Source organism: Nematolebias whitei, chromosome 17, assembly GCF_014905685.2.
Source record: "Nematolebias whitei isolate Nwh7 chromosome 17, NemWhi1, whole genome shotgun sequence".
Lineage (NCBI taxonomy): Eukaryota > Metazoa > Chordata > Actinopteri > Cyprinodontiformes > Rivulidae > Nematolebias > Nematolebias whitei.
The window spans coordinates 25,382,409-25,406,391 of record NC_056514.1 but is presented as its reverse complement, the minus strand read 5'-3'; the positions used below and the strand labels follow the sequence as shown (position 1 = coordinate 25,406,391).

Sequence of the window (23,983 nt, the reverse complement as noted above, 5' to 3'; positions counted from 1 at the left end):
ATATATATATATATATATATATATATATATATATATATATTGCAGTGAATACTTGACATTTTTGTCTGATAAATTATTGAGTTTACTTATAAAAAAAAGACTAATACAAAATAAATGAATGTCACATTTGATAGATCTGGTAATAACTTTCTTTCTTTTTCCTCTGACAGACTTCCACTGATGTTGGCTGGCCTCAGAAAACTCTCCAGGACTTCGTCATCACTTTTCTCCTCGTCAGCCTCATCTGTCCGTTCATCTGCTCAGAGGCATCGCTTCTTGACGAGCAGACGAACCTCAGCTCACCTGCATCCATCCGCCCGCCGCCTGTCTCATTCTGCTTCCTGTACTGGCCTGATGGAGTTAAAGGAGGTTCTGCAGGTGCTAGAGCAGCTCGCGCCTCTGTCGCTGGCCGAGTCATGGGATAACGTTGGTTTGCTGGTTGAGCCGAGCAAACCTCGAGCGATTCAAACCATCCTGCTTACCAACGACCTTACAGACTCTGTCATGGAGGAGGCAGAGGCTGTTAGCTGTGACCTCATTGTGTCGTATCACCCGCCGCTGTTTAGGCCAATCAAGAGGCTGGTTCAGAAAGACTGGAAGCAGCGTTTGGCTATCAAGGCTATCGAGGCTGGGATCGCAGTCTTCTCCCCTCACACCTCATGGGATAGTATTGAAGGAGGGGTGAACGACTGGCTGGTTGGGGGCCTTGGTAAGCAGATGTGCCACTTGTTTATTAATCGATGCATCAGCTACAATACTATAATATTCTCAGTGTGCTTCAGTATTTTTCCTCATCTCTGTTTTTGTCTCAGGCAGCGGTCGGGTGTCTGTGCTGAGTCAGGCCCACGGTGGCGCTTGTCCCAGTCACAAACTGGAATTTGTGGTTAGGAACGCAGAGGAGCTCAAAACTGTTGAAGAGGAGTTGAAGGCTTGCGATGATGGAACAACTCTACACTGTTCAGGCAGCAGGTTGTGTGAACACAGTGAAACATCTGCTCAGGGATGTGTAGCAACAAAGTTTTTTTTTTTTTACAAGAAACCTGAAGGATTTTGTACATTTGCACGTTTTGCACGAGGGAAAATTACTTCCACCTTAAAATTCTTTCTCATGCGGCTAACAGTTGTGTGCGTCCAAGTGAAAACGATGTGAACTGCGCAAGATGTAACGTTCACTTTGTGCAACTAGATTCTGTAATCAGACATTTAATTTAGTTGAAATCACACACTTTGATGCGCTAACTATGCATCTGTTGTTATAAAACTTACAGAAAATTTACAAACTATAGATCAAAATATCCAGAAACTAACATAATGGTCAAATTAGGAAATAATAGTCTTTTTCTCTCCTCACATCAGCAACATTCATGTCAGCGTAACCTGCAGCGACTCAGCACTGACACCTAGTGTCCAGACGCTGTTACGACACAGCACTCCCAGCCAATCGCTCAGCATCCTGAAGTTAGAGAAGGTAAATAAAACACCTCTTGTGCTGCTTGGATGCAGTTTTACTTCACTCCGAACTGAAACCTTCTTCAGGATCAGAATTATGAAACACATCAGTCTTTTTTAACATTAACAAGGAGGCAAAGGTTTGACGTGTTCACACAGTAATACCTTCCCACCTGTCACTCATCCTCTACTCATCCTCTGCAGCCGCCTCTCCTTGGCCATGGCCAGGGCCGACTCAGTGTTTTGGACTTTCCTGTAAATGTGGCAACAGCCGTCCAGAAAATGAAGTCCCACTTAGGTTTAAATCATGTCCGATTGGCTCTGGGTGCAGGAAAGACTCTCGGTGAGGAAACGCACACACGGTGCAAACTGTTTTATAAAACTTTCCTTAGCTGAAAAGATGCATTTTGATCTTCTGCTCTCTGTCGTATGCGTTTTATTTTAATTGTAGTAAAATATCTGCATGCATGTGAGCTTTCTAAAATAAACAGCACAACAAAAGTTCTGTACACTGATAAAAGAAAAGAGTAAAACAGCAGAATAAAAACATTTTTTTTAAATTTCTAAACAAAAATAAACAATAAAATATGTTAAAATAAAATAAAAACATTGCTGTAATGTTAAATGTGGGTGGGATATTTGTGTTTGTTGGTGTTTGTCAGAGTCGTCTGTGAGCTCCGTGGCTGTCTGTGCTGGATCTGGAGCCTCCGTGCTGTGTGATGTCAAAGCAGACCTCTACATCACTGGTAAATATGAAACTTAATGCGCGATATGTCTGTATTTTATATTTATAAGCCTGCGGTGTAATTAAATCCAATCTCTCAGGTGAAATGTCCCACCATGAGGTCCTGGATGCGGCAGCGAAGGGAACCAGCGTCATCCTCAGCGACCACAGTAACAGCGAGCGTGGTTTCCTGGCAGTGTTCAGAGAGAGGCTCGCTGTCCAACTTCCTGACAAGGTCTCTGTGCTCGTGTCGAAGGCAGACAGAGACCCTCTGGAGGTTGTCTGACGCACTCGGATTTGCACGGCTGTTTTGATCCTCGCCCTGGCGCTTTAATCTACTGATTGTAAAAACACGCTGTGATGAAAAGTGCTCTCTTGGTGGTTCTTTCCATGGGTTTGACAGAAGCTTACTAAAAATAGATTGCGTCTGATCAAAATAGATTGTACGCATGTTAAAGAAGACAATGTCATCAGCTTGCAAGTGAGAGCAGAAGGAGATTATCTGTTATTTAAATACGCAAGGGTTGACACGTAGTATGTTTTAATCCCAGCAGTCCGTGGGCTCAACCTTTCTGACAAATTTTCCTTCAAAACAAGTATTAACATGGAGCCCCAGGGTGAAAAGTAATCTTGATCAGATTAAAAAGCTTGTTTCATTATGAAGTAGGAAATCTCCTTTTTGCTGAAGGAACAGCCGGAGCTTTTACAGATTTGCATGAAATCTGCAAAGGTGACTGAGAATTTAAAGCCAAGTGACAATAAATTCCTATTCAATGACCTTTAGACCTCTGAGCAAACGCAGGTGGACATCAAACCCTTTAACACGTATGTGTCAAAGCGCGGGCTCACCGTAATCTCGGATGTGCTGCTACTGCCACTTCAGCTAACGGTGAAAGAAAAACAAAGATTACGGCCCTCGTTATTGACTTGTTGCTGCAGAGCCACGGCGCACCTGTTTGTTCGTAAAAGCATTAGGAGGCATCACACACCTCGCTGCTCCCATCAAGGTAGTCTCAGCATGGTGCTCGCACCTCCACTTCCCCTCGCTCCTCACCTACTTTTATCCCAACAACACAAATGGAGAAAGAAAACAACAACTAGGACAACATGTCAACCTCGCTCGTGTAAACCGACTCCAGCTGTCGCTGTTTTATGTTGGCGTGCAGCTAGGTATGGGGTCTGTTTGTTTTTCCCCTGCTTATCCTGCAGGGAGGCAGCAGGAAGTGTTACAGCTGCAAGTGTTCTGGTCATGTTTTAGTTGGCTCAGTCTAAAAGCTATCGGCTTTTTTGAAGACATGGATTACTGTAAGTGAAAAAGCAGCCAAAGTCCCAAAAAAACTGAACGATCTTTAGAAAACCAAACAAAACCACAGCACAAAGATTAAAATAAAGTTTATCCATGGAGGCAAAATATGAAGAGAAGAGAAATTGCTTTAAATGTTTAAACTTATTGTTTTTAGGAACTTTTTTGCAAATGCCCCGAGTGTTGCTTAACAAGCATACTTTTAATGCAGACAGAGAAAAAAAAGTTAAAGGAAAATAAAGTTTTATTGTTAAAGAACCAGGACAACCAAAACACTGAAGAAACACCTGAACACCTGGTGGAACGTCTCACAGCTAAAGGACAACACAGAGTGACCCAGACAGCAAGTAAAGACTCAAGCAGTTCATTAAAACTCCTCAATATCATCAAAGCTTAACTGAAGCTTAAAAAAAATCTCTGTCAATCGTAAAAAAACTCCCACAATGTTCGTAACCTGTATGCTCAGGTGGCGCTGCTTCATTGACTCGAGCATTTTCTGAAGCAATTTAAAGTCTCGTGATAATTATAACTTTACTATGCATGGATATAAAGATAAATGTGACATCCGGAACAGTTGCCTCCTCTTTGAGTTCATTTCTGCTGGTTTAAAGTGACGTGGAAACCTTCAGCAGCTGAGCTCATAACACATCTGGAACGACAAATGATGAAAACCATAAAGGGCAGATGTGGAGGACGGAATGTGACGAAACGAAATAATAAATGCATCATTTAATTATTAAATACATCATCAAATAATTAAATATACAAGTAAATTAATAAATACACCATTAAATAATGAAATGTACCTTCTAAATTATTTATTTCATGACTTATTTATTCATTTAGTTTTGTCACCTTCCGTCCTCCAGTGTTAACTGTCAGTCTCACTCGTCAAACTCAGTGGGCGGGACTAGAGCGGCTCATGAACAGACCCTGACGCCTGATTGGCTGCTTCTTACAGCAATCAAAGACAAACCGACCACAGGTAATCAATTGATCCACAGGCCAGAAAATATATTCCGAAACTTTAGGAAGTGGTAATTGTGTTTACATCCACAGACAGCACGCTAATATGATAATTAATGTTTAAAAGATGAACTCTTAACTAATATTTCTGCCTGTGATAGAGCAGCATGGCTCTACAGAGTCCCTCTTTCTCACACTGAAAACAAGATGGCATTCTGTTTTCAGGAAGATTTTACTTGACACTTGTTCTCAGTTCCCAAATGTTCACCATCATTGTATTTTCTGAAACGCCCGTAAGCTTACAGTTTCAAAAATCTAGGAATTTGTTGCACACCTTCACATTCTGTTTTACTGACTGTGCTTCAAAGTGGAAATAATACACAATAAATTATCTACCTGTATGAGAGGGCTAATTAACTGGCGGCCCGGGGGCCAAATCAGACCCACGAGCGAGCTCAACTCGGCCCACCAGTGGGTTCATTTTTAAATAAAACCAGATTTTAAACCATAAAACAAACTTATTGAACAACTTTAAATGCTGGACGTCCGACCCCTGAGCTCTTGGCTTTCAGTAACTGTGCCCCCCTGAGCAGTTTAATTGACGTAAGAAAAGCCCAAGAAGTTTATGTTAGTGACTAAACGGCTCCTGTGTTCAGGGCCTGCCCCCCTGCAGAGTTTAACAAGACTGCTAGGAGGAAGAAACATGTCAACAAGTCATCAGCCAGCCTCAGGGGGTCTGCCATTACTCTGGCTTTGTATTGTCCCAAATTTTATATATATATATATATATATATAAGAAATCACAGAAATTAAAGAAAGATTACCACAATCTATTTTTACAAATTGCTATTTTTTTGCTGAACGACTGAGAAATCAGATTTACCATACCATACCATACCAATTTATTTATATAGCACTTTAAACAGTGACAAAGCACACCAAAGTGCTGTACAGGGACAAACAGAACAAGCACATAGCAACAGATTACATAACAGGACACCAAAAATGTAGAAACCGACAAAAACAATAATGGATAACAACAACAACTGCAACATGACCAACACAGTGTGATGCACACAGACTCAGCACAGGTCACACAGTGCAGAAAGCCAGGGAATAAAAGTGTGTTTTTAAGCGAGATTTAAAAACTGTGAGGGAGGGGGCCTGTCTAACGAGCAGAGGTAACTCATTCCAAAGTTTTGGGCCTGCTACAGAGAAGGCCCTGTCACCTCTGCGCTTGAGGCGGGTTCCTGGGACTGTTAGGAGCAACTGGTCTGCTGATCTGAGAGATTTAATTGTGTCTAGTGAATTTACTGGAACCTGTTCTTCATGGTGTGTAAAGTATTTGTAAAGTGCGTTTGAAAAGCTTTTACAGATGTGGTTAGTGAGATGGATCACATAATAACTAGACTGGATTAAAATATGTATGCAGAACTTAACTCCGTGTAAAATTTTGTGAAAACAGTTGAAATGGAACAACTATGCATTTGTTTTCCTAATTGTAGGGAAAGCAATAAAAAGACAACAATAAAGTGAGACGGCACATGACTGAAAAAACGTCATCTGGATCCAGACTGAGGTTTGGATCAACACAGAAAAATAATTTCAAATACAAAAATATGTTCCGAGTGTGGTCTTAACACTTTAAAATGCAAACTTTTGATAAGCTTTTCAATAGTCAAATCAAATTTATTTATGAAGCACGTTTAATGCTGCAGCTGTTACCAAAATGTTTAACAATAAAAATAATTTTTCTGTAATTTAAAGAGAAAAAGAACAAATTAATTAAAAGCATGAAAAGAAAAACATATAAAATACTAAATCAAATCACACTGTGTTAAATGTCAGTGGAAACAGGTGTGTTTTTAGATGAGATTTAAAAGCAAGAAGTGAAGTGGCCTGTCTAATGTGCAGATTGTTCCAGAGTTTAGGGCCCACAACTGAAAAAGCCCGATCTCCTCTGAGCTTCAACCTGGTTTATGGTACAACCAAAAGCAGCTGATCGGCGCCTGAGAAGGAACATAAGGTTGAAATAGGTCAGAGAGATATGAGGGTGCATGGCCATTTATGCTCTTAAAGGTTAGCAGGAGAATTTTAAAATCTATTCTGATACGTACAGGGAGCCAGTGAAGGGAGGACAAAACTGGTGAAATATGCTCAAACCTACGAGTTCCAATTAAGAGCTGAGCTGCAGCATTTTGGATGAGCTGGAGACGTGAATGTGAGACCTGACTGATCCCAACATAAAGTGCGTTACAGTAATCAAGTCGGGTTGTAACGAATGCATGGACTATTTTTTCAAGGTCAGATCTGGTCAACACAGACATAAGCTGAGCTTTCTGCCTTAACTGTAAGAAACTTTTCCGTAGAACAGAGTTATCTGTTTATTAAACTTAAAGTCAGAGTCTAAAACCATCCAGAGATTTGCGACAGACTGCTTAAGACACGGCTCAAGGGAGTCAAAGTTAACAGGAACAGAGACGGAGCTGCTAAACACGACTACAGTTTTCAGATCGTTGAAACTTAAAAAATTTGAAGCCATCCATGATGTCATCAAGACATTTTAACCGAGGTCTGCACATTTAAACATCAATAATCTGATTGTATACCTTTCATAGTAAAAATATACAACGGAAGCCTAAATGACCCAAAATAATCATAAATAAATGTTAACTTCTTCAGTATCTCATTTTAGACTCAAAAGATGCGTTTGAATTTTTTCAGTCGCTTCCATTATGATCATTAAAGGCCCGTCTGTGTGTTTATTTGTCGTGTTAGCAGATATCTTATGAACTACTGCATGAATTTTAATGAACCTCACAAAGGTTTGTCAGTGGGTGCACATCTGCAGCAACCTAATTCAAGATGGCCACCACAACAAAGCAACATTTCAAACACAGACAAGACTTTAACTCAGTCAGATTTACAGATATTGAGCTTGTATCTAAACTTAATCCCCATTTTATACTTGAATGCTAACCAAATGTGTGAGATTTGTGTTTAAAACTATTGGCGTCAACTCTGTCTGTTAGCAAAATATCTCATGAACCACTCTCAAAATTAAATTACTGGATGCAAATCTACTACAGATTAACTCTTGGAGTCGACCCAATTTAAGATGGCCGCCACAGTTATGTAATCTCAACAAACTAAAATGGGTGGAACTCCACAAATGTAATTATATTGTTGTGTAGAAAATATTATTTTCGAGGTTTGACCAAAATGGCTAGGACTCCATATTTCTCAATACAAGATGACCTTAGTTTAAACCTCTGCTTTGAAAGGCGGCGGGCGAGATGCTCGGTTTTGAATCCTTGTGTTTGTTGAGCAGCGACAGGAGGAAAGTTGAGGGGACTGGGAGGACAGACGGGGAGACAAATGAGGTGCTCAAAGTGAAAATGGGACCATTTGGCCCAAGGTGTGAAGTCTTCCTCACCTATTTAACAGAACAGTTCGGCACTTTCGGCTCTGAAAGAGACGGAGGCGACAAGAGGAGCGCCCACAGAATCAGAAGACAACTTCACCGTCTTCCACTGAGCAACGTTTTTTTTTTTTTTATATAAAAACAAAGAGACTGGACGGGGATGCAGAAAAACAATGTCTCTCTGAAATAGCTGATAAGTTAAAGAATAAAAGCAGAATGTTGGGTGTGGAGACGTTCTCCGGTTTAACTGTGGGACCTCAAAGGACTGGAGACTGTCTTTGCAGAGGTAAGAACAAAAACTAGTCCTGTTGTGAATTCTACGTATTCCACTCATTTTGGTCATGTCTTCAGACAGAGAGGCTCCTGCGCGTTTACCACTGTTCCCTTCAACTTGTGACGTGGCCCCGAGGCTCCTGGCCCCTTCAGTCCCTAATGATGTGGTCTCCAAACCCCAGAACGATGAGGTGAAGCTGGAGCTGGAGAATTCGTCTCTGTGGAAGCAGTTCAGCTCTGTGGGCACAGAGATGATCATAACGAAGAAGGGCAGGTTGGAGCAGTTAGAACCTTGAAGGAGCTCAAACCATAAAACACAAACGCAGCCATCATTTTTATCCTGTACTTCACAGACGGATGTTTCCCGGCTTGAAGCTGAAGCTGTCGGGTTTAAGCCCATCTCTCCGCTACATCCTCCTCCTTGACATCGTTCCAGTGGACAACTCCCGCTACCGTTTCCAAAGTGGAGGCTGGCAGGCCGTCGGCAGCGCTGAGGCGAGGTTACCAGACCGGGTGTTCATCCACCCTGACTCACCTGCCACAGGAGCACACTGGCAGAGCCGCAGCGTCTCCTTTCACTACGCCAAGCTCACCAACAACACACTGGACACGCAGGGGCATGTGAGCGCCGCAGATTTACAGCATTTGTTTGTAGCCGTTTGTCTTTGTGGATCATTTTCAATGCTTTTTTTGTTTGTTTGTGTGTGTTATTCTTCCAGATCATCCTGCACTCGCTGCATCGCTACCAGCCCAGAGTTCATGTGATTGAAGCCAGAGATGTAACGAGATGGAGCAGAGAACAGCACACCTTTGTTTTCCCTGAAACCCAGTTCATCACAGTCACTGCGTACCAGAACAGCAAGGTTTAACTTCTCAAACAGCACGCGTTCTTCATAAGAGACTATAAGAAGTAAAAAAAAAGAAGGAGAAGAAACTACCTGTGCATTGTTTCTTGTTTTTTAGATCACAGAGCTCAAGATCAACTCCAACCCTTTTGCTAAAGGCTTTCGAGACGACGGCATGAACAGCAAAAAGTAATTCTCGTCAAAAATCGAGATCGGCATTTTGATTGCCACATTTTAGGAATGAGCTACACAATTATTTTGTTTTAACCTTTGCAGAAAACGAGATGCAAGACAGAAACGCAAAATGACCGTGCTGACAGAAACCTTAGACACTGGTGTGTATGATAAACAACAAGATGTATAATTTTAACTTAAACTGTTAGAGTCAGCTCATTCTGACAAGCGTCCGTTCTTCTTTCTCGTTCAGTTCACTGTGATCGCTGTGACTCTCCTGAGCCTGGATCCAGCAGCACAGACCTGCAGGCTCTCACCTCTCTGCCTCCACTGACTGAATCTTCCTGTGGCTTCACATCAGAGGGGGCCTCCTATCAAGTCCCAGAGCAGAGCGTAGACCTCAGTCAGGGATTCATCACCACCCAGATGTCAGACATCAGCATCCCGGTGACCAACGAGATGCAGGAGCCTCAGGGGAGTGAAGCAGCAGACAGTATGATTGAAGGGTACGTGTGCAGAATTTTTATTTCATTACTTGAGTAATAAAGAGTAGAGCAGTAGCAGAGATTCTAGTAAACAGATGACCAGTATTTATAAAGATTGAGGTTTTGCAGCTGTTGAGCCCTTTTTGTTGCACACTTTTAGTTTTATATTCACTCTTCTGGCAAAAAGCATGTTTTTAGTTGCAGTAACTCTTTAGCTGTTGTTTAGAAGGCTTGTGTTAAAGTTTGAGGACATGCCAACCCCTCAGTTTGTGTCACTTTTGGTAGCTGTTTATCATCATTTGAATCAGTTTGTGTGTATATGACCATTTTTACAGGTGCTGTTGTAAACTTTGCAGAAACATTTGAGCAGTTTGCCACTAAAATGTGTTAATTTCACTGGTTGCAACACAAGCTCGAAGGATGACTATTCATTAATGAAATTCTAGAAATGTTTTTGCAACGGTCCAGTGTGTTTTAATTTTAAATGCCGCTCTTTTATGTTTTTCATTCTGACGTTGTATTGGTCGACTGGTTTTATCCTAAACTTAATGGGTTTTGGACTATGATTGTGACTTAGATTCAGTAAATGATAGTAAACATAATCTTATTTTTACTATCAGAAAAATTAACTCGCTCGTGTTTGTGGGCTAATGTGAAGCTATGTTCCTAAGGTACATGGTTAGCTTAGCATGAGGCCTGACGGTGAAGGTCAAAGGTCACAAAAACTAACTTTACAGCAACTCAGAACTTTTATAGTCATATTGTATGAATTATTGTGAGCTTTTTGTCCAAGAGCATGAAGAACTTTAATTTTTATATGGGAAAAAAAAAACATTTTTAGATAATTGTTTTACTCTTCAACTCTTCAGAGGTCTCAGTTAAAATCGAAGCCACATCGATGACTATGTTTGAACACTGTGCACATAAACAGTACCAAATGCACGTGTAGTACACTCTCCTGCAGTTAACTGGAGCTTTTAAGAGTACTTGTACTATTATTTAGCAGATTTAATCATTTAAGTATTTAAGCAGAGCAAACTGTGTTTGAAGATATTATGTTTTTATTTAAACAACTGATTACTTGACTGTTTCAGCATTAACAAAATGATGAATCGACAAAAATCTTCCCTAACTGCTTGAATAAGATACAGCTGGAGAAAATTATTTAATAACCAAGACGTGCAGCTCTCTTTTATTCCCGGATCACAACAGCTTGAAGGCCTGAGAATCTGCTTCAAACTAAAACTTGTATTTTCTTCGCAGGTCTGACGTGATGACCGCAGCAACGTTTGAGTCGGACTTTGCTGCTCAGTCCAGCTCCTCCTCTTTCCTCTCGGCTCCTCTTCCTCCATCCTCCTCCTCTTTCTCCTCAGACTCAGCCCATCCTCATCCTTCCTTCCCTCCTGTCGACTACCCCTCCCTTCTCCCCGCCACCCCCTCCCTGCAGCAAAGCTCCTTCACCTTCCCCACACCACCTCCTTCAGACTCTTCCTCCCCACATCTCTTGTCCTCCTCCCCCTCCAACGCCTACAACACCCTCTCAGAGACCCCCCACGCTCCTGCCTCTTTCCGTGCTCCCCCCAACGCATGCCGATCAAACCTGCATCCATCAGCTGGTTCTCACACCCAGCACAGCCAGCTGCTGCAAGATGAAGCTGCTTCTTCAGCAGCTTTTATTTACCCGAACGTCCTTCAGATGAATCCAGATCCTGCTGCAGGCACCACCCAGACCTTCGTCAATCAGCACCAACCACACTCTGCAGTTAACAGTTCTTCCAGCTTTTGTACTTTTCCACCTGTTGCCCAACAAATGCAAACTCTCTCTTTACCGAGTGCGTCTCCCAGTCCTGCTCTGAGCCTCCCAACTTCAGCTCCTTGTCTTCCTCCTTCCTCTTTTCCTCACTCTTCCTTCCAACCCTCCTCTTGCTTGGCCGTCACTTCCGCTGCCCATCAAAACATCCCGAGTCCCTCGACTTCCTCCTACACCTGCTCGTACCCTCCAGTTGAAATCGGCGCCATCCCCCACCTCAGTCCTGCTGGACCGTACCGCCCGAATCTTCTCCCTCAGTTGGATCAATCCCTTCGCTCCTCCACCTTTCCATCATACCCTCTTCACCTGCGTCAGGGTCCTCACGCGTCCCTCTCTAACCCCTTCAGCCATCTATACAGACAACCCCAGCACCCCCACTCCCAGAGGCCCTACATGCCCACAAGAACAATGTTTTAAATTATTATTTTAATGGGTTTTTTCATGGTGCTTTAGTGGAAAGTAACATTATATAAAGTTAGATAAAGAAATGTGTTCTTTTTGTGAATGCGTGTGTCCCTTTATTAATTCATCTTGATAAAATTATTCTTGATGTGTATATACTTTGAAGATTTTTGCTTTTTCATTCATTTTTCATTCATTCCAGTGTGAGAAATAAAAATCTGCTGCTGAAGTAACTTTTGTGTTTTAGCGTTTTGTTTAGTTTTTCCGTTGGAAAACTCAGAAAAGCTTTAGTATAAAAGTTGCTCATTTACCCAGAAACAAACGAGGAACAAATCGAGAACAAGGTGCAACCTGTTCATGTTTACCTCCACATCACATTTTAATAGTTGTAATTAGCTAATTGTTTGTAATTGTCTTTATAAAACGAGTGAGAAACAAATTGAAGCCAAATAAATGATCAATCTTTTTTTAATTACTTCCTGTCACAGTTTTGAAGGTTAGAACTCAGGAGCTGGAGCAAAAACTAATTTATAAATTCTAATTAATTTATGAAATAAATAAAACAACCGAGCTGGTGTGGCAGCAAACTACTTACAACAAAACCTTAGAAACACATGGAGGGGAGGACAAAGGTGACCTGGACATGGTGTAAGTACACACATTGGCAAACTGATGATAGAGTAGATACAGAGGGAATAAATGGACTGAGGCTGATAGGAGACAGCTGGGTTTATCGAGACAGAGCATGGCAGGACTGAGGAGCAGGGTCCGGACAGTGGAAAAGTACTGGCAAAAATGAACTTCTGGCACCAGGAAGGAATAGAAACAAAACAATAAAAGTGCTGAAAACAAACCAAAACAGAATAACCCCAACAATAAAACACACAAAAAATGACCAGAAGGTAATTCAAGAACTGACACAGGGTTTGCTGGACTACAATGGACTTAAAGAATCCATGGACTCATTGGTCAGCAGTCAAATGCTCTATACTGTGATTTATTACCCTTATATAAATATTTAACATATTTGCTAATGTTCTTTTTTTCTTTAACTTGCAGGCTGTAATTATCTGTAGATTTTTTAAAAAGTTACAAGAAATGCCTCCTTTTTTGGGAACATTTGTGCACACCGTGGATAACTTTAAGAATAATCATAAAGTTCATGCTCAATCATCCAGGTAGAAAATCCAGCAATGTTCAGTCTGGTTCTCTGGATGGTTTCTTTTTTTGTTGAGGCATTTCTTCCTTCATCCAAAGCACTTCATCCATCTGAGGAGCCACCAAACAAACTGAGTTCCACAAACAGCACACCCACATACTTGATGAAGTCCTTTGGATGAAGGTCGAAACATCTCAACAAAAAAAAAAAACATCAAGATGACCCGACTGAACTTTGTTGGAACCATAAAGATAGTCAAGACAAACAATACATTTCTTGCTTGTAGTCCTGTAACTTAAACTTTGGCTTTTGTCCTAGTTTGTTGTTTGTAAGAAATGGAAACTAATAATTACCATAAACCCCCATAAATGAGCAGCAGATTGTGAAACCTCCATGTTGTGCTTTTAAAAGTTTAAACTTAGATTTCACAGGTGAATTTAGCAGAGAGCGTGTTTGAACTGGAGACCTCTACAATCAAATGCTCCACCACTGTACCACTAAGTTATGCTGCCCTTACACTATGTTAATATTTAACACCCCCCCCCCCCCATGATTATTTGTAAGCAGCAGTTTTTTGTAGACAGAAAAAACCCACTGCTTAATATCTTGTAAATAAAACATGCATTTTTTTTTGTCTTGGTTTGCAAAGCAATCAATGCTCATCATTTAACTCTACAAGCAGAAGACCATGAAATTAACATTCAGCAAATAATTTTTATATAACAGTTGATTGTGTGCAATCAGGGGGCTTGGGGTTATTAGAACAAAGTTTTAATAATAAATGCATGTGTCTAGAAGCAAAAGGTCATGAAACAAATCTTCCATGTTGGTTTTACTACGTCCAAAACTAATATTTCTGCCCCCAACGATTTGTAGTTTTCAATCTTCATCAAACTTCTAACTTTGCAACAAACTACTCTTGTTGTGGTTTTGATATTGATCAGATACATTGATTGACTGAGTCAATAAAATAAACAAATACAAAGTAAATTATTGTATCTTAAACAATGTTTTTCCTTTTTTTTTTTTTACACTTAGATTGTCAGGTTAGATTTACCAAAAAAAACAAAACGTAAAATTTTTGACAAGGATCCAACGATGGCATTAAAAACATGCGACACAATTCATTCAACCTTTATTTAAACAGGTTAGTCCCACTGAGCCTCGAGGACTCATTTACAAGAGAGACCTGATTTTAACAAAGAGTGATGACAACAGTAGACAACAAAGACAATAATAGACAATCATAAAGGATGTGTACAAATTGAAAATTTATTTTTAACAAGTGAAAATAAAATGGCAATTAAAAGGAAAAGTAGCAAAAACAGCAAGATTATAAGGCGGTGTAGAAAACTAAAAACAAGGACATGTCTGCACTGGTTTTTCCCAGGAACTTAACAGGAGCAATTAACAATTCCAGGAAACAGGAGCGGGGTAGGAGAAGGCCCCTTTGCCTAGTTCAGTTCTCACTGAGGGAACACTGCAGGTAATGATGTCCTGAGAGCGCACGCTGTAGCTGCACTCACGCAGAGACATGTAGGAGGAGATGTATGAAGGCAGCAGACCAAGAAGTGATTTAAAGATGAAAATGTACCAGTGGGAGAGTCTGTGTGAAGTTAATGATGTCCAGTTAACCAGTGAATACAGGGTGCAATGGTGGATACGGTAGTTACAGCCAATTATGAATCTTAGTGCACCATGATAGACAGCATCCAACATCTGCAAGGTTCTTGTAGGAGCGTTCATGTAAATAATGTCACCGTAGTCAATGGAGGGAAGGAAGGTCACAGATACAAGGTGTTTCCTAGCATTCAGGGTTAGACAGGATCTGTTTCTGAAAAAGAAACCCAATTTAACTTTCAGTTTCTTTACTAGGTTTTCCACATGGAGTTTAAAAGAGAGATGTGAGTCGACCAAGATACCCAAATATTTATAGGAATCAACAAACTCAATAGGGACACTATTCGAAAATAAAATCAGACGAAGAGCTGATGTGACAATTTCCTGTTTGAAAAAGCATCCCTTTGGTTTTGTCAGCATTTAGGACAAGTTTGAGACGGAACAAATCTGACTGGATGATGTCGAAAGCAGATTGCAAAAGCTGGAGAGCCTTAGCAACTGTTTTATCTCAACAATAAACAACTGTATCATCAGCATAGAAATGTATGGATGCATCAGGAATGAAGTGACCTACATTACCTTTGTAGATTATAAAGAGGGTGGGTCCTAAGACTGAGCCTTGTGGTACACCATTGTTGACTGTTAAATAACTGGAGGAAATACCATTATGTTGAACACATTGCCTCCGATTTGAAAGATAATTAGAGAACCAACCAATGGTGTGATCTGAGAAACTAATTTCTGAGAGTTTATGATGTAAGATGTCATGATCCACAGTGGTTCTATCAGTGTGAGAAAAACCTGTATGAAGATTGATTTCACATAAAACTCACACTGAAATTTGCAGTAAGCAGCTGTGAATCTGAAGCTTGTTGGCCCTGCAGCTCCACTGGGTTCTCCTCAGAAGAAGAGAATAAACCCACTGAATCAGGATGAAAGGAGCAGAAACAAACTGGAAAAGTGCTTCAGCTCCTCCCCACACAGAGTGGAGAGGTCACAGCTGGTTTGTCTGGAAGATAAAAGTTCACACTGTTGGGGCCTCAGTGTAATCGATATTTCTGAGCGCTGTCTTTCTAATATAACCGAGATATCAGCAGCTTTTGAGGAGTTTCGGATCAAAGATAATCATCAGTAATTGCTCTTATGCTTGTTTTTCTCATCTTTTACGAAAACCCATATTGATCTTGCTGATTTATAGTTTAAATGTTTTTTTGTTTTATAGCTCCCTGTTGTTGTATAGCTGTTTTATAGTTTTATAGCTCTTTGTTGCAGCTGTGATTGCTTTTAAAGTGCTTCATACAGTAATTAAAATTCTATTAGTAATTAAAAATATTCTTGCAGACTCAGTTTGACAAGTTTACACATAAATGATATTTGTGCACGTCTGAGCCCGGCACGTCCAATGGACTGACGTAAAGTGAAGGTTTGTGAGTTGATGTTAAGGGTCAACTGGGTGTTTACCTAAATTTCCCAACAGTCACTGATTAACCAGTGAGTCCTGCGCTCAAAATCCAAAAAAACGGCATCTCTGTTTCACCATTTACGCGCTTTTGGTTGCATTCGTAGGATGTAGGGTAAGGCCTTCTCAAATATTCTTCTCTTGAACTCTTGCACTTGGGATTTAATTTTCTGCCAACACAGAGGAGGTTTTCGTTTGTTTGACATTTTTGCAAGATGATGCAAAAATTGTTGCGCCAAATATCACAAGTTTTGGTTAAAACGCGGAGCATGTGTGCAGTTTTTCAGCAGTTTTGCACAATTTTTGATGAAACTGTAACAGATCTCAGGTTTAATGGGGCATGTGTCTTTTGAGAGCCTCTTTAGCAACTTTTTGACTTGTGTAAAGTAACTACTCCTCTGGATGCTTCGTCTGTTCTGGGCAAATAACTGAAGGAGTTTTTCTTCCAACAGGTTTCAGACTGAGTACTTTACACACTCCAACACCCTCAAAAAACACGTTTTATACAAGCATTCATAAGATCTGAATATTAATTGAGGAAAATAAAAATGTTTGCTCCTCCTGGGAGGATGCTGTTCTCCAACACACGTCCTTCACTCCCTCACCTCTTGTCGCTGAGGCTTCTGGGTACTGCGGCCTCCAGGTCGACAGCGGTGAAGCAGAATGAGCTTCTTTCCAGGGCGCTGACCTTTGAGGATCCCAGCGCCTTCCGGGCAAAGAGTTGGGCTGAACTGATTCGTGCTCTTGGAGTCTTCCGTCTTTGCTCCTTCCCTGTTCTGGTGAACAACTGTGGAAAGGTGAGTCTAAGGTTTGTCTTCAGTGATGATTAAAAAAAAAAAAAAGCTATGTAATTATCTTACTAATGCAAGAAGCTCTTGAAGACACAGATCATGTTGTCTTTTCGTCTGACCTCTTCACTTTCTTTCCATGTTTTCAGCTGATGTCAGTAGCACGAACACTCCTAGGTAAGAGGGGCTTTTCTTTGTTACTGAGGCCCACAGTTTATGCCCAGTTTGTTGCTGGAGAAAATGAGATGGAAATCTCCCAGTCCATGAAGAAGATGAGCTTGCTTGGATTGAGGCCGATGCTGGCTGTGCCCATTGAGGAGGACGTTGGGGAGAGCATCAGGTACTCCCCAGTTTCTGATCTGTAAATTTAGCTTTGAATTTATTCACGTGAACGAGACTTCATTGAACACTGTTAATTAAATGACAATAAAAAAATAAAAAGACACAACTGAATTTATAGTAAATAGAAAACTAACAGCCATGCAGATCTCTTAGGGAAAAAAAAAGTTTTCCATCTTCCTCTGAAATTCTCAAAAATCCACGCATTTCATTTAAATCTCCTGATTTTTTCGAAGCATATTAGAGCTTCCATTCTAATCCTGGCCACGTTTTGTGTTTGCTCATCATCAACAGAGAAAAACGATACGACGACAACACGGAGGCCATGTTGGAGTGTGTGAGGTTATCCCACTGCAACACCTGGAGCAGAGACCCGATGATGCAGCTGAAGATCACGGCCCTGCTCAGCCCAGAGCTGTGTGTAAGGATTTTATACTGCAAAAATATGTTCACTTTCACAAAGTATTTATCAGCAGAGGGACTGGATTTCTCTGGGAATCCCAGTGATGTCGCACACATTTTGTGCAACTTTCCCGCACCTTCACAAATATCAGTGTGCAAATATTAGTGCATGGGGGAAAAGATAAGAATACACATTTTAGTGTTTGCGTTGTCAAAGCTGCTGCTGACTGCTCAGCAGCATATTCCCCCACATATATCCCCAATGTCTGTCATTTGATCCATTGACTGCTTTACCTGTAATGAGAATAAACTGCTTGTGTCAAAAGGTGAAACTCACAACTCTCATTGCACAACAACCATATGATCTGAGTCTCCTTGTCAAGGCAATGGACGGAGAAGTAGGTCCAAACCCACAAAAGTTTTAATCATATGTACAATACTGACAAATGTGATGTTAAACAATTTGTTTTATGTCTTGCAGATGATAACGTTCCCTGGTTTAGAGGAGAAGGAGAACATCCATTTCTTGTGTGGTTTGAAGAGACTCAACAAAATAGCAGAGGTACAGAGGTTAATCACGTGCACGTTGACTGTTCTTTTTGTATTTTATGCACATTATTTTAAACATTTGCTCCAAACTGTATGGGATGTCATTTTGGCCATTATTATAAATGAATAAATAAACCAACAATACAAACAAAAATGCTTTAATATAAAATCCTGAAATAAAAAAATGCAATAATGTCCTTTTATTATAAATAAATAATTATTTGAAGAATAATAACGCCACAGTTTTTACATGTTTTTATTTTATTCTTTTGTTTCAGTTTGTTTGTAGTGCCAATTTTACAACAAAAGCTATTTCAGTGCACTTTAGAAAATAGACAACAGGTTAATGAAAAGCTGCATTCAGTATATGTCAATATATGATAAACAGTAATTAAATTCAAGCTATTTATTATTCAGTTAATTTAAATGATTTCTTAAACAATTACATTACAAAACAAACAAAAAATATTCAGTCCGATTTAATCTGGAAATAATCTTATTCCCATTCAAAACAACTCAAGTGACTTTAAAAAAAACAAGAATTTCAATTTATATAAATATGCTGTAAATGGCTGCACAGCAAATAAACTAAACTGAATAGAGTGATTTATGAGTTTATATAGTGAACAGTTTTATAAACGTGTTCAATAACATTATAATTTAAACATCTTATATTTAAACTAAATGCTTCACAAAATCTCTCCAAACAATATCTTATTTTTCTTGTAATAACTGTGACCTGATTGGTGCAAACTTATAATAAGATGTTGTTTTTTAGGCAAGTGTGAACAAAGTTAGAGTCTTGGTGGATGCAGAGTACACCTACATGAACGCAGCACTCTCTCTTGTTACCATGGCGATGATGAAGAAGTTCAACAAAGATGGTGCCTGGATCTGGAACACATATCAGTGTTATCTAAAGGCATTTACCTTTGAAATTTCTTTTTGAAGTTTGACAGTTATCTGAACATATTCTGTTATTTGCACTGAATATTGATATTCACAGTCCGTCGGTCTTCTCAGGAGTCCAGGTCTCTCCTGTTAGAGGCTCTGCATCTGTCTGCGAGGGAGGGTTTCTGTTTGGGAGTTAAACTGGTCCGAGGAGCCTACATGGACAAAGAGAGAAAGATGGCAGAGAAGGAAGGCCGTGCGGATCCCATCCATAAGAGCTGGGAGGACACAAATTACAGGTCAGAGGGATGCACGTTTTTAATGACATAAACATCCACTGCATCCCAGTCACAAAAACATTGATATTAATTAAATCTAGCACAAAAAGTAAGTATCTGTTTGCATTACGAGGTAGTGGTTGCTGCGTATTGTAGAATGTTTTAATACTTTCAGCGAGCTAATACTTGCAAAGTGTTGGAAACAAATGTCAGATCAAGTACTGCTTCTGTATTTTGAGCACAATTATATTGTGTTCCTTCCCCACTATTAATACACACCAAACCATTAAAATCTATATAATCTTCAACTACTTCACCATCTATGTTGGTTTTATCACTTCCTCATAAAGAATTATGTGAATTAAAATCCTCACATCTTATTACTTTGCCTGTCGGTGATCACTTGATGTTACACTTTGTCTTAACCTTTCACACAGAATATAAAAGTTGATCATATCTATACTTCCTCTATTGGTCTATTAGTCTTATTGATTCTTGCTGTGAGCTTTAAAACAAAGTCTAACTGTGGTTTCATCTAGGTCTCTTGTCGACATATGATGCTAACTTTTTCTCTTAACTTATCAATATACTCCTTAAATTATTGTCCATTTACCAGTAAACTTCTTGCATTCTATTGGAATAATTTCAGGATTATTGAGAGCATTCAGTTAAATTTTGAGAGGAGTGTGACAGGTCATCAGGTGTGTTTTTAATTATTTCCCAGTGCAGCTCATATTAATTCAAGAACTTCTCAGCAGATCTAATTCTAATCTTTATTCTTTCATTTTGGCTTCTTGATTGAGCAGTTGACTATCATAAAACAATACAAAATCATTTTTACTAACAATCATAGTTTCTTTCTTTAACACATCCTTCACATTTACTAGATTCATTGGTTGTAGTTTTATTTTGTCCGGTCACCTTTAAAGGTTTCTGGAACCTTCTTAATAGCCTCTTCATAGCTTACTCCTGTCGTAACCTTGACTCTCTGCTGCCCCTTTCCTGTCGTTACATCCTCTTTATGCTGAGCTGTGTTCGCCACCACAATTACAACATTTCACCTTTGCCCTTTACTCACATTTTTCATATTCATGTTCTCCACTGCACCTTCCACACCTTTGCTTTTCTTTACATTCTGCTGCAACATGTCCAAATCTTTGAAGCATCTTCTCCAACACTATCGCCATCATCTCATTTATTATTTTGATTCGTCTTTCACTTGGTTTTAAGAACAATATCCCATTCTTTAAATCTCCCGCCACTTATTTCCATACCGCCTAGTTCGCTTCCTGATCCATCCTTTCCTTCTGCCATCTCCAACTCTGTCGTTCTGCCAAAAAACAACTTATTCTGCAATTGATTCCTCTTTGGTACATCGGGTGCTGACTGATATCAGGCTCCTGATTGGTGTCTAATTGTCAGCACCAGTGAGCAACCAGTAGCAAACTCATGACATACAGTCTGGGATTGAACTCTATCTTTCAAGTTGACAACACCCGCTTTGACAGAATAGCGTTTGTCGGAAACTACCTCCAGAATTTGGGAGTGGAGAGGATGGCGTCCTGACCCCACTGAACACCTATGGAAACAGCTTACATATCCTCGTCGTTTTAAAGTGACCAAACACAACCACAATGGCTGACTTGCAACAACTGCTGGTTGAAGAATGTAACTCCACTTCACAGTAGTTTGTGGCACGTAAGGTGCCAGGCTGTCATGGCTGTGTATGGTTCTTCCACATGCTATTGAGGCCCCCGTTTCTTAATTAACTAAATTGTTAAATTCTCAATTTGTCTTGTTTCTTCAGACATCAATCATCTAATTCAATAAACGCCAAACAAGCATCAGTAGCAGAATAAGCAGTTAATGGCCTCAACATACTCAACTCTGTGCTCCACCCATCAATTAATTTTCCTAACAGACATGACATAATTTAAGGTAAAATAAATAGACTTTCTAATGATGTAAGATTTACGGCAAAACAATCATTATTACAACAACAACCAAAATAATTAACCAAACACAAATGTTCTTACTTTTTGTGCCAAATCTATATTAACAGTCTTAATTCTTACTACTGCAATTAAGTCCATACAAAACCTCAAGTAACCTCAGATATGAAACCGTTTTAAGTATATTCAATATGTGACTGTAAACAGATTTTAACACAGTAAACTTCTTGACGAGTCTGGCAATTTGTGACAGAGAGCATGTTTTGTCCTCTTGTGTTTACAGCTATAACGGCGCCCTGGATGTGATGCTGGACGTCATATCACAAAAACCCGAGCGCTACCGGATCATAGTGGCCACTCATAACGAGGAGTCAGTTCGAAGAGCCGCCAAACGGTTGGAACAGGCTCTTCAAAGGACAAATTCATTGTTAAACAAAATAATTCTACACTTTAGAGCTAAAATCTCTTTTACAAAAGTGCTGTGGACAGTAGCTTAAAAGGAAAAAAAAAATTACACAAGAGCTATACAGTTCACAAAATAAAAAGTGGAGCCAACACATCAGATGAAACCAACAATTCCAATAAGACGGTATCAGACTAATGACTATTTAAGCAGTCATCATGAGCAATAGCATCAGTTTCAGCATTTCTGTTTGTGTATCTGAATAATTCAAAACTAGTGTAAATTCGGTCCTGTGATGGACTTGCAACCTGTCCAGGGTGTACCCTGCCGTGCAGTGACTGCTGGACATGGGCACCAGTGACCCTCACAACCCGAAAAGGAAGAAGATAATGCATGGATGGATGAATGAATAAATCTCAGAGCTTCGTGGTAGATTGAGAGAATGTGAGGAAAAGAAAAAGGCATATACTGCAAATTACATCAAAATAAAATCCAGTTAGAACATAAAAGCAGCATAGTTAAGATCCTAAAGAAAGACAGGAGTTTATTCTGATAAAGACAAGTTTTAACTTGATTTTTTTCATTGTACCTATTGTTGAATGTGATACTTAAGAAGACATACAGTAAATCTTTGATCAGAACTCTTAAATATTAATACGGAGATACCTCAAATCTCATCCTGAAGAGTGTTGACAGAAGGTGTTTGGGCCTGGATGCTCAAATGAACCATGAGTTGTTTTTAATGCATCATCACTGTATCATCAGCATAATAAAGTCATTGATGCCATGAAGTGCCCCAAATAGACCAACAAGCCTATTTAGGGTCAACTAAACTAAAACTGTGCTGTCTCATATTTATACTTTTAGCTCAAAGCATAGATTTTACAATTAGATTGTTAAAATTTCCTTTGTTTACATTTTTGGTGGTTTATAAATGGACGAGGGTCATAAATGCTTATGTTCAAGGGAGATCACCTTATGCTTCGTCTAAATCTTTGTTGTCACCAATTCATTACAAATCCAACATGACTAACTCAGATGTGGCAATTTGATTTTCCAAAGGGCAACATCAAGACATTTAAAGCAATCAAAGGACCACATAGAGAATTGTAACATACATTTTCTTTATGACTGATAATCCAGAATATCTTTTTTCAGACTTTTTCTTATTGTTGCATGCATTGTTAGCATGCTTTATAAAACAAGTCTTTCCCTTATATTTTAGGAAACTAAGACATGTAAACTGGCTCTTGTGACAATATATTACACACGTTAGCTTAACGTGTTTTACAAAGTACATGTCATTGGAAATATGCAAAACAAACTTATGTGTTTGTGTTTCCAAGTCTTTAAGGTTCAGTCTAGTTCTGGAAACAAAAAGACTTTAAAAAAAGTATGCGTAACATGTTTAGTTTACATTTCCTTAAGTCTCAAAACTTGAGTCTTAAGTCTGGTTGATAATATGCTGTTTTTTTTTAATCATTCTGTTTTTTTGTAAAAGTTCTTTATTTTTTTAACTAAGGATATTGTGGGCTGGATGGAGATTGCCCAAGGGCCACTTTTGGCCCTCGGGCCTTAAGTTGACCACATCTGCTCTAAACCTCACAGCCCATAGTTGGTGGGTCTTGAGCTGTGGGTTGGGCACTACAATCATTCCAGTAAATGTTATGTCTTTAACCTGCAGGATGGAGGAGCTGGGCATAGAAAAGAATGGCGGATCGGTGTGTTTTGGTCAGCTGTTGGGCATGTGTGATCACGTCTCTCTCACACTAGGTATGAGCATTTAATGAAGGCCTTACATTGTATTATATCATTCTGGACACAACAGAAAGCTTATAACTCACATTTATGCTTCATTTTACCTGCAGTTGGTTTAGTCTCAATGCCTGATGTGATTTTTGTCATTTTTTCATCATGCCTTTCTTTTTTATCCTTCCAGCGAAAGAAAGCTATATAGTTTATAAATCTGTACCGTACGGCTCAGTGGATGACACGGTCCCCTACTTGGTGCGTCGGGCGCAGGAGAACCGCACAGTGCTGCAGGGCATTCGCAAAGAGAGGGATCTGCTGAGGAAGGAGCTGAAACACAGACTGAAGCTGAAACTGAGAGGAGGAAGCTGAAAACATAGAGAAGCTTTTTTAGGAGAGCGAGTTGGTGTTAAATCTGCAGCTGAACCTTTTAGGTACAAGTTAAAATACTCTTTAAAATGAAAGCCTAATGTGAGCACTGCTGTGTACAGTTTAAGATTAATTTAGGACTTGAAGGTGGTATGCATTGTGCAATTTGG

General features: G+C 39.7%; 3 protein-coding genes across 3 annotated transcripts; all 3 read left to right on the top strand.

The window, feature by feature from the left end:
* Nucleotides 1–203: 203 nt before the first annotated feature.
* On the top strand, nucleotides 204–2,505 carry nif3l1 (NIF3 NGG1 interacting factor 3-like 1 (S. cerevisiae)). Its single transcript, XM_037691000.1, has 6 exons — nucleotides 204–709; nucleotides 813–969; nucleotides 1,357–1,468; nucleotides 1,654–1,792; nucleotides 2,112–2,195; nucleotides 2,275–2,505. The coding sequence occupies exons 1-6, from the start codon at nucleotides 355–357 to the stop codon at nucleotides 2,457–2,459; spliced, it is 1,032 nt and encodes a 343-aa protein (XP_037546928.1). The 5' UTR covers nucleotides 204–354; the 3' UTR covers nucleotides 2,460–2,505.
* Nucleotides 2,506–8,082: 5,577 nt separating this feature from the next.
* On the top strand, nucleotides 8,083–11,870 carry tbx6 (T-box transcription factor 6). Its single transcript, XM_037690999.1, has 8 exons — nucleotides 8,083–8,152; nucleotides 8,218–8,413; nucleotides 8,493–8,760; nucleotides 8,859–9,002; nucleotides 9,103–9,173; nucleotides 9,261–9,319; nucleotides 9,412–9,664; nucleotides 10,907–11,870. Exons 1-8 carry the CDS (start codon nucleotides 8,083–8,085, stop codon nucleotides 11,868–11,870), a joined length of 2,025 nt encoding a protein of 674 aa, XP_037546927.1.
* A 4,771-nt stretch (nucleotides 11,871–16,641) lies between these two features.
* Nucleotides 16,642–23,816, top strand: prodh2 (proline dehydrogenase 2). Its single transcript, XM_037690998.1, has 10 exons — nucleotides 16,642–16,890; nucleotides 17,031–17,221; nucleotides 17,515–17,641; nucleotides 17,949–18,020; nucleotides 18,104–18,184; nucleotides 18,950–19,093; nucleotides 19,195–19,361; nucleotides 21,576–21,686; nucleotides 23,380–23,468; nucleotides 23,635–23,816. The coding sequence occupies exons 1-10, from the start codon at nucleotides 16,642–16,644 to the stop codon at nucleotides 23,814–23,816; spliced, it is 1,413 nt and encodes a 470-aa protein (XP_037546926.1).
* The last annotated feature ends 167 nt before the right edge of the window (nucleotides 23,817–23,983 follow it).

Bases quoted from the DNA above. Each gene is read 5' to 3' on its own strand.
- nif3l1 (XM_037691000.1), top strand. From the start codon at position 355: ATGGAGTTAAAGGAGGTTCTGCAGGTGCTAGAGCAGCTCGCGCCTCTG. The intron at 710-812 runs GTAAGCAGATGT...TTTTTGTCTCAG, and splicing joins CTGGCTGGTTGGGGGCCTTG to GCAGCGGTCGGGTGTCTGTG. The intron at 1,469-1,653 runs GTAAATAAAACA...CATCCTCTGCAG, and splicing joins GCATCCTGAAGTTAGAGAAG to CCGCCTCTCCTTGGCCATGG.
- tbx6 (XM_037690999.1), top strand. From the start codon at position 8,083: ATGTTGGGTGTGGAGACGTTCTCCGGTTTAACTGTGGGACCTCAAAGG. The intron at 9,003-9,102 runs GTTTAACTTCTC...CTTGTTTTTTAG, and splicing joins CTGCGTACCAGAACAGCAAG to ATCACAGAGCTCAAGATCAA. The intron at 9,320-9,411 runs GTGTGTATGATA...TTTCTCGTTCAG, and splicing joins GACAGAAACCTTAGACACTG to TTCACTGTGATCGCTGTGAC.
- prodh2 (XM_037690998.1), top strand. From the start codon at position 16,642: ATGTTTGCTCCTCCTGGGAGGATGCTGTTCTCCAACACACGTCCTTCA. The intron at 19,094-19,194 runs GCATTTACCTTT...CGGTCTTCTCAG, and splicing joins CATATCAGTGTTATCTAAAG to GAGTCCAGGTCTCTCCTGTT. The intron at 19,362-21,575 runs GTCAGAGGGATG...TTGTGTTTACAG, and splicing joins TGGGAGGACACAAATTACAG to CTATAACGGCGCCCTGGATG.